General features: G+C 37.0%; 1 protein-coding gene across 1 annotated transcript; it reads right to left on the reverse strand.

Moving 5' to 3' along the window:
• Positions 1-1,880: 1,880 nt before the first annotated feature.
• On the reverse strand, positions 1,881-8,380 carry LOC136240726 (TNF receptor-associated factor 4-like). Its single transcript, XM_066031764.1, has 2 exons — positions 8,321-8,380; positions 1,881-3,170 (listed from the first exon to the last, which is right to left on the reverse strand). Exon 2 carries the CDS (start codon positions 3,161-3,163, stop codon positions 1,961-1,963), a length of 1,203 nt encoding a protein of 400 aa, XP_065887836.1. The 5' UTR covers positions 3,164-3,170; positions 8,321-8,380; the 3' UTR covers positions 1,881-1,960.
• Positions 8,381-10,884: the final 2,504 nt, after the last annotated feature.

Here is a 10,884-nt window from a genome sequence, read left to right on the forward strand (position 1 = left end):
CGGTGTCTTTCTCTCATCTTGCTGTAGTCTCTCAGTATAACTGGTATCTTATTATAGTAACATGACAGGATCACACATGATCTACTGTACAGCTGTGAAGTAAAGCTAACTAGCTAGCTATAGGGCAAAAGTTGTAGCTTTGTTTGTTCTATTAGAGTAGCTACTTGGCTGCTCTATTAGAGTATCTTTAATTGTTAATGATAAAGTGTAGCTGAGGGTTTAATAGAAAAAATAGTATTATGATGCGTACATATATAATGTAGTACTATGTGTAAGTGAATGTATTTGTAAATGTGTGTGTGTTTTTTTCTACCTAAGATAAATTACTATCTATACAGCACCATGATAATATGTCAACTGAGCTAGCTAGACTAATAAATTTAAAAGGTGGACTGAAACCCATCTAGTGCTGTTACTCATGAGTGCAGCCAACATTGAATCAGCTGACAAAATCTGCAATGGTGGACAGTTTAGTAACACAAGACTAAACAAGGAAACAATGATTGTGTTTCTGATTTATTTGTTTTTATTTCTGTTGTGTTGGTAGGGCAGTTACGATTATCTGTGCATTGTTGTCATTGTATAATGATAATAAAGCACAGTTTGATGATTAGAAGTGCACCTTTCCTTTTGAACTTAGATAGCACTATACAGTAAAAGTCCACAATGAATAATTGTGCATATTCTTAAGGTGTAATGTGAAGAAACTCTTAGTTGTAGCCAGTTCTAGCATTGCCAACATTTATATTTCAGGTGTGGACTTTACAGTAGTGTTAATGTCTATGAGGTGGAGCAGACTTTTCTGCGAAAGAAGTACACCTTGATCTGCTGACAGTATTGACAGACTGTTTAGAGTTCTCCATGAACTTGCCCATGTGAAAGGCAACTGCATGAAGACTGTTCAGAATGGATTGTAGTGAACAAGGATGATAATGTCATTGCCCATATGTGGTAAAATGAAGTTTGTACAGATTGTGCTGAGGGATGCATGTTTGATAACTATATGTACTGTACACCAGTGGTAAATTATGGTGCAATCCATTAATGAAATAGATAATGGAATTTCACTGTAAAATGCATGAAGTATTTTATATAGAAGGAACTATCAGATAGTTTGGATGAACTTCCTTTTCGGCAGTTCCAGGGTCATATATACTAATGGTAAACACTGACAGTCCTGCAGTACTTTTGAGGACAAATCATACCAAGAGTAAATTAGCAGCAATGAAGCCTGATCTTACTTTGATGTGCAGCGGCAGATCTATGGTTTCGACAGAAACCCCCTTTACATTGGCAGTCTAACTAGCTAGGTTCGTTATTGTTGTATTGACAATTTGTCATAACAAACAACTATATACCACTGTACAGCATGTATGCAATTGCACTTAACTAACACCATTTATAGCTATTAAACCCTCAGCAACACTGCACTTTTCACCTCCCAGTGCGTTAAAAACAATCGAGATACTCTAATAGAGCAGTCAAGTAACTACTGTATATAATAGAACAATCAAAGCTACAGCTTAGTCACAACTTTTGCTCTATAGTTAGCTATAGTATTTACAGTTTAAAGCATTGGATTGTCAGGGCTTCTAAAATCTTAATAAATTCTGGGAAAATGTCCTCAGATGCCTTATTTTTCAGCTATACCAACTTTCAGAAACCCCGATTTAAAAAATCTAGACATCCAGTGATTGTTGACACCCAACTAAGAATGCTTATAAAAAGGCTCATTCTCTGAAACCAATGGAGTCTGGATTGGAGGAGTTCAGTGTGCTAGAAATTAAAGCAAATAGGATACTATTGAAGTGAAAATTAGGTACCATGATAGGTTAACAGTAGCTGTATACCTCACTTAGCAACTGCATTTTGTTGTACGCACATTTTGTAATGCATCTTAAAATTAAAGTAAACAAAAACTTTTATGTATACAATTACAGTGTACAGGATATAACAATGTTTACTGTGGATCCAAAAAAATCTGCACAAAATTTTCTCTATTATGATATGCTATAATTACTAAAAGAATCAGAAAGACCTCTACAACAAACATTATGTAAAATCGCTTAGTAGCAGCTGCTAATTGGTTCTCTGTTTCTTTAAGCTTTCGAACAACTTCATCTACTTCCACTTTAAGATTGTTTTCCACATTCTGTATTCTCTGTGTAAGTTTGTGTTGCACATTAGTAAACTGATGTGCAGTAAAGGACAAGTGTTCTTCCATCTTATCCTTGTTGTGTTTATTTTGATCTTTACGAGGCATCCTCTCCTCACAACCCACTGCATGATACTGACAAGGGACTATTTCTAGTGGGCACACCTTCACATGCTCTTCTACTTCTTCTCTTAGGACAGTACCGACTTCACACTTGTTTGGACAAGGGAGAGGGAACTTGGGACACTGTTCCTTGTGTTCACCCTCAATAAACTGATGTTCTTCTGTGATGTGGCAATACTGACAGTCAACCTTACGATGTGGGCACTCCGTCTTGGCATGGTTGGCTAGATGTTTTCGTTGTAAAGTTATTTTACAATCCGAACAGGCAACCTCTTCTAGGGGACACACCTCTCTATGCTTATTGATATCTTCACGAGGAATATTACGAGCTACACATTGGTTGGGACAATTTAAAGGATACTTAGGACACTGCTCCTTGTGTTTCCCCTCAATATATTGTTTTTCTATTCCATCATGGCAATACTGACACTCCACCTTACGACGCACACACTCGTCCTCAATGTGACTACTTAAGTACTGCCGTTGTAATTTTATTCCACAATCATTGGAACACATCACCTCCTCAAATAGGCAACCATTACTTTTTTCAAGGTGATCAATAATACCATTCAATTCACCCTGCCATTCACATCCTTTTTCCTTGTTAGTACAGAATACTTGAAGATCCTTTACAGCTCGATCAACTTGTTTGTTAGGAACAGTAACAAACTCTTCATTGCGACAGATTGGACAAGCATCAGTAGTAGCAGTAACCTTTTTTGCACCATCAAGGCAAGACTTACAGAATGTATGACCACAACACAGACTAAGATAAGGCTCTCTACTTGGACTCTGGCATATTTTACATACAAGTGTATCTAGTGGAGTGTCCACAAGCTGATATTCATATCCACCCTGGGCATTATTGGCTTTGGCCATTGCCATTGTTGACCTACAGCAGTTATACATGTAGAAATAATGAGACACTTAACTATCCACCTTACTGAATTATTACCACGTTTATGTACGTGAAGGGGGACCAGGGGGTATCCACACAAAAACAGCCTGGTTGTGAAAAAAGAGTGCATCCTTCAATGCCCTATAGGTGAAAAAGTTTGTGAAATCAAAGGTGGTGGCCAAGAAATGGCTGCAATGATATAATTTGAAGGCCGTACCCTTTTTTCACAGCTTGGCTGTTTTTTTTTGTGGATTTCATATCTTTGTATTCTGTATGGCCTCTTAGTCAGCCATAGTTTTTACCCACATTTCTTCTTATCTACAGACAATAATGATTATTGGAATCAGAAGATATAATTGCATGTTTTAATTGATTCTTTTCTTAATAGTATTGTAATACTCCAATAGAGCACACTTTTTTTTTGAGGAACACACATAGAATGTTCTAGAACAATCTAGAATCTCCATTAGTAGATCTATGAAATAGTAAACTTTTACTATAGTATGTACACGTTGAGCTGGATCCTCAAACAATTAATAACTCACGAATGCTACATCGCACAGGCTTCCTATATCGCTGGTTAGGTCGCAGCTAAAAATACATTAAAAGTGCTTCATTCGAATGTAAGACACTGCAGTTATGATGCTGTAAAGTTTTGCCATTCATTTTCGATGGGGAAGCCTCTAGAGTGTAGCCCTTTGATGTTTATGTTGACACGTGTGTGGTGAAGCCAGAAGTCACACTCCCGCCCTCAACATGCATGATTTCACTATCTGTTATGTAAGAGTCTATAATACACTTTTGCAAAAACAATAAAACAGTTTTTGTGTATGTAAAACAGAGTTGCATGAGTGAGGCCAATGTTGCACTGTATTTAGAAGATAAGGGCCCTCTTATCTTCAGGGAAAAAAACTCTTCAGCCTAAAGAGGAAAAACCCAAATTATAACATGAGCTTACGAACAAATGCACCATGAACATCTTTTGATCTTGTGTGGCTTCTTATACAGCAACCCACTATATCAAGTAGTATTTTAGCTAGGATTTTCATTTGTAAAGTAGAAATTAAGCAAGATGAACAGCTATGATAGCAGTGGCTCAGTGGTTAAGGATTTCTGCATTCAGTATGGAGGTCCCTGGTTCGAACTCTGATGAGTTTTAATGACTTTTTTACCCCACAGTGACTGTTCTATTAGAAGATCTCAACCCTGCAATTTACAGTTGTTTGGTTTTAGCTTTGTAACTCTGTAGCTATCATTTCTTTGTTTTTCAAACTATCAAAAGGCACTGCTGCTATAATGGCTAGCTTATATGCACACCGAATTTCAAGTTATTCCCATAAGTAGTTTACCTTGTAGCAGTGACTAAAGTTTTCTCTTCTTTTGCATGAATGTTCATAGCACTATGAATATATATCAGACTTAGTACATGAAATTGATGGCAGAATATACTCTTTATCTGTACTAATTTTCAAGGTAATTGAATTACACGGTTGTATTTTATACTTTTCCAAGTGTGCAAAATGAATATTCTAGTCCCCTGTATATAGAAGAAAAAAACGAAGAAACAATTGAAACTTTGGTTGCCCATATCTCATGAATGGATGGACTGAATTTACTGTGTGGGCAGACAACTATAATGTACAATAGTGTGCTTTAGAAGAAGTACTATGGAGCTATGCAGGCATGAAAACCACATTTTCTTTCAATATACACGCGGTGTGACTTGCCAGCTCTTTTCACTGCACAACACACTACTGTGTGTTTTGATACAGTTGTAAATATGGTACCATAAATAGAGCTTTACTTCCTAAGAATTTTTTGAAACAGACCTCTCAGAACAAAGTTTGTTGAAAGTTTCTCCAATACCAGTATTGATGGGAAGAGAGGGGTGGAATTGATATTATTTAGGTGGTATTGGATCAGAATCAGCAATCCCATTTAGCTTGCTATATACAGATATAGTGCCATTGCAAATTTGACCTTTGTGGTCATTTTTACACAGAAAGTCAATCATTTCTGTCTTTAACTCCCTGAGGCATAAATGAACTAGTTAAAATATGATACCAAAGGTTGAAAGAAACACTTTGGTTTTTATTTAGGTGATTTTATCCAGAAGTTATGATCCTTTAGAATTTCTATTAATTTACCAGCCCACGGATAATTTATGCAGGTAAATTTGCAGCCTATACATAGCTTTGGAATGAAGACACCTATTTGCTTCTTTCAACAAGACCTTTACCATGATAATTAATGCCTCTGGGAGTTTAAAGACAAATAATCAATGCTTTGTGCAAAAATGGCCATAAATGTCACCAAAGGTCAAATCTGGAATCATCATGATTGAGTATGCAATTTTGCTAAATTTGGGAGCTTTACTGCTACACTACTAATATATAATACTAGCATTGGTACCTTATGACCGTTTCGCATTCCACATTGGCCGTGGTGGCACGTTAGGAATGAAGCATTAAAAATTGTGTCCTAAAGTAGCATGCATAGTGATATCTTTTGTATGAACCTTATTCCACCATCATGCAAGCCTAATTCATGTGAGCATGCAGCTGTCCTACCATGCACGCACTGTAATTGTGGTCACTATTCCTTATTTCATTATGATATTCTAGACCAATAAGCTAGTGAGGGTCATCATGTTTGAGTAAATAGATCATTAAGAGATGTGGTCTCTATGCTTGATCGTTATTAGTATGGGCGTGGTCTCCAATACATCATGAAGTTACAGGGTGGTGTCCAGTACCTTTTACAATAGCGTCAGCGCTTTAAATAATTTTGTGACATCTAAATATGCTGTTCAAGGAAAGTGTTGATACAGAAAATCAATGCCTCAATATGATTTCATTACATGCAGAAGACGACGGCCAGCCTGATTGAAGATAGAAGGAAAGACAAGGTGCATACTCAAGTCGCATGCCGTGAGTTTGTAATTGTGGCATAAAATGGTGGCTGTGCGCTGCTTCGTTTGGCCTCACTATGGTCAGACCAAAATTCAAGTTTAGGCAATTGTTTTTAAAAATTTTATATCTTGCCGCCTGTACATGTTTTCTTGATTTTAATGCTGTATTTGATGTTAGGTTATTCCGTAACAGGTGATTTTCGTCATGTAATAAACAGTGATGTCCCATGAGCATGTCCGTATCAGTACAGCATAATAGTACTGTTTCAGAACTAAAATTCCACCTTTAAATGTCATCCTAGAGACACCTTTGGGGTCTATAGAAAAGAGTACTAATCAGCACTCAAGTAGTATTTACTGGCTAATCTATTACCAAAAAACTGTGGTTTGACAAAATTTCCAAATCAAAGGCGTAGCCAGGCAAACCCATTTTCAATAGCAATTTTAAAATTAAAAATCAAACCAAATTTACAGTCCTGGAGCTCTCTAGTAGCTGCTTGTACACTGGCGCAGCCTTGCACTACTCCTGAAGGTCACAGATTGCACTAATGGTGAATCATTATTGCTTCTATAGGTGTATCATGTGATCAGTTGTGCATGTGATGCCTGGTGGAAATTACACAGGTATAACTAGATATTAGTTGAGAGTCAAGACTAGTTACAAGGCAGCAGCTGCAATAAAGTTGAGTGGTCATGTTATACATGAGTCAGGAGTTAAAGTATATTTACATTGTGAATGCTTTTTGAACATCTTGATGTCTCAAATATATTGGATACAAGAGTCAAGATCTGTGGAGTCAATTGTTGAAGGAGGACCTTTATACTTAGAAGAAAGTTTTACCAACAGAGAACTCAGATGTGGAGGGCGCTGGTGTGCCAGAAAACTAAAGTTGGCCATCTGCTATTTGTAAGTGAATATAACTGGTTTATAGTGCTTCATAAACAGCAGTGTGTATGTTTCAGCTAGTGAGATGCACACACAGCACCCAGGGAAGCAGACCTCCCTTAAGACATTCCACTTCAAATCCCCCCTTCCAGAAAATCCTGCTCTGTAAATTTTTGTAATTGCAACTATAAGTTATCGATAAAGGCCTGTACATCCATAAACAATTTACAACCTCGTGTATCTATTTCCACTCCTTTCTACCAAGAACAATTCGTGATTTACCCCCAATCTGATTTCCAAGCTGGATCTCAACCAATTTAAATATGGACTTACTAATTTTAGTACTTTCATATAACACCATAGAGTAGAGAAAAATAAGCTACTGGCAAATACTGAACTGATAGTATATTAAGCCTATAGTATACTAGTATAGCTAGCTGACAAGTATGTGCATGAACCCCACCAAATAATTGTGGGGTTTATTGCATGCCGGGGGGAGGGGTGTCTCAAGGTTAAATCAGTAAGTTGAGAGGTCTGTACTTAGTCAGGGAGAAACTAGTCTCTCCAATCAGAATGTATATATGACAAAAGAAACAATAAGCTTACAGTCTTAGATTTTTTTTTCTGAGGAAAAGACACATCAGTAGAAAAACTGATGCTTAGTCAGTCTGTAGTTTTCTTTTGTCATTTGGAAGGAAAAATTCCTGACAAGACAACACATTTCTAATTAATGATCGCTAATATTTCTGCCTCCCACGCACTTAGAGTCAACGGATAAGCACTGGAGGGTATGCACAAAAGCATAGACTATGAATCCCACGACACTATAACGGAGGCTAAATCAAGTCTGAGCGTACATAGAGCCTACATACTTCGAGTATGGAGCGTAGTCTCGCGCAACGCTCGAGCCAGACCATGCACCTTTTCTCATTGGAAGAAACAGTATCTGGTGAACCGCGGCAGTAAACCAAAGATTCTAATCTATGAGTAAACTAAGCAGTTTTGTTCTGGCAACCCCGAGGGCTTTGAACCCCCACATTGTAGGGATTCTTCTGATTGATTGACGTGGTTCTGACCAATCAACGAGCCTTCACAGCGCCGCGCAGTAAAATCCCCCAATCTGGGGCATAGATAATCTACCTAGGTATATTACCTATCTATTTCTGTATGGCAGTCTGGGGTAAAACTGCCATACAGATACTGCCGCGTTCACCCAAAAGAAGAAGTTAAAGAGTGGTCTGACTAATCTGAGTGTTCACCTTTGAATTCGCCAGTATACGATCTAGATAAGGGCTATCCGGTAAAGTTGAATAACAAATAAAAAGTGATACAATGTGCAAAACTTACTGAAACTTCAGAGCACTGGCACACAATCCTGAGACGCAGTTTTTTATATGCGAGGTCCAATTTTTGCGAAGCAAGTAGCCACAAAGCTCATCAGACAGAGCAGTGTGTTGAAAGTCTTGCAACATAGCAATCATGCTAATTTATAATTTTAATAAAGGTGATTACAATAAACTTAGACGACTTCTTGAAGCAATATAGACTGACCAAATGATCTAGCGGCTACAAGATTTAAGTGAAAGTCAATCTTCAGCTTGGGAAATTTTTATTAAACATTTACAGTCTACCATGGATTGTTGCATACCAAAACAGCGAAAGCTAAGGAATAAAAAGTCACCCTACATTAATAATAAAGTTATTGATCTAAAACACAAGAAGGAGTCATTATGGAGAAAGTATAGCTATCATTTCACCAGGGACCACCTATACATTATTTTAGCAAGAAACTCTCTGAGGAGCTTAGCATGTACTTTAAGAACTAAACTTGAGAGTAAAGTAGCTACTTTATTTATTTATTTATTGATGTTAAAATAACCCTAAGCGGCTTTTTGGAGATTGTCAATTCTAGCATCATTCCCAAAATTAGTTGATGAGTCATCAGATGGAACAGAGGCATCAAGTGACAAAGAGAAAGCAGAGATGTTGAATAAATTTTTACCAGTGTTTTTATCAGAGAAAATCTAGACACTATTCCTAAATTTTCTGACCATGAATTTGCAATGATATAACAATTTTGATGCTGACATAGTAAGAAATAAGTTATGAACTTATAATCCCATAAAGCGGCAGGACCCGATAATGCATTCCTCCAGAGTATTAAAAGAAGCAGCTGCTGTGATAAGTGTTCCACTTACCATTATATTCATGAAATCTTTATCCAAAGGGAAATTACTTATTGACTGGAAACTAGCTACCATTATACCCATTTTCAAGAAAGGCAACAAAGCACTACCTTGTAACTATCGTCCTGTGAGCTTAATTTGAGTCCATTATTCATGAGGCCATGATTGAGCATTTGATTGCATTACCAGCATGGTTTTCTTCTTCGTAAGTCTTGTATGACTCAGTTGTTAACAGCAATGGATGAATGGACGGAGATTTTGAACAGGGGTGACTCAGTGGATGTTTTGCATGTGGATTTCAAAAAGGCTTTTGATTCTGTACCTCATGAAAGGCTTCTTAGAAAGATATATGCGTATGGATTTAGAGGGAACTTGTTTAACTAGATGCAAAGCTTTTTGAAAGGTCACAAGCAAAGGGTGTCTGTGAATGGTTCTTTTTCAGAGTGGAGTGATGTGCTAAGTGGAATACCACAGGGGTCTGTCTTGGGCCCTCTCTTCTTTGCTATTTACATCAATGATCTTTCAGAAAAATAAAGTTCTGTTATTTGCTGACGATACAAAGATTTACACTACTATTAGTCGCTCTCACCCCTCGTCCACATTGCAGGAGGATATATTGACATGTGTGTTAAATGGTCATCACTGTGGCAGTCAACCTTTAATGTATCCAAATGCAAACTGTTACATTAATGTCAGTTAAATCCGAGGCATTCTTATAAAATGGAAGGAGTTGATATTGAAAAGGTCAGAGAAGAAAAAGATCTAGGGGTAATAATTGATGTTGAACTTAAATTTCATGCACAATGCTCAACTGTGGTTAATAGTTAATAAAGCCAACTGACTATTGGGTCTAATCAGGAAAAGTTTTTTAAACATAACTATGGAGATGTTTACTAGTTAATATAACACATTAGTTACACCCATTCTAGAATATGGTAATCTAATATGGGGCCTCCTCTACAAAACTGATATGTGCAAACTCGAATATATTCAGTGGAAGGCTACCAGAATGGTTGATTCCTTATAACATTTAGTCTATCCAGGGAGACTACAAGCACTACACTTACCAACACTACAATACAGGAGGTATAGGGGTGACATGATAGCAGCATATAATATTTTACATAGTATAGATACGATAATATTATGACTTTTTCTGATTTTTTTACTTTTTCTAGTAATACCTCTAGAGGACATGCATTTAGATTTTTTAAGAACTATTCTAGAACTGATGTTAGGAAGAACTTTTTTTCAAGAAAAGTCATTTGCCCCTGGAATGATGGAAATAATCAGTGCAACGTCAACAGATGATTTCAAGAGATTGATTGACTATATGATTAACAATAAGTACATTTGTGATTAGTTATTGTTGTATTTTGTACCTGTTGATCAGGTATAACTGGCCTTAGGTCTTATAGTGTACCTGTAATAATGATAATGCGCTGAAAATGAATGTTGGTGCTAGTAACAATGCACTGAGAGTTATAACAATATGATGGAATCTGAGGAAATCAACACCATGCAAGTCAGATCTGATGATGCATAGAATAGTATTTGGAGGACTAGTGCTAGCAAAGATAGCTGATCATGAGGAGATCAGTGTAAAGCTCATACCAAGGTGACAAATCTCTCTGAAAACTACAAACAGAACCCTGCAAAACTGAGTCACGGTGCCAAGTGTATCTTCCCTGATCAAAAACCATGGAACAGCCAGTTATAACATAA

This window comes from Dysidea avara, chromosome 12, assembly GCF_963678975.1.
Source record: "Dysidea avara chromosome 12, odDysAvar1.4, whole genome shotgun sequence".
NCBI classification, from domain to species: Eukaryota; Metazoa; Porifera; class Demospongiae; order Dictyoceratida; family Dysideidae; genus Dysidea; species Dysidea avara.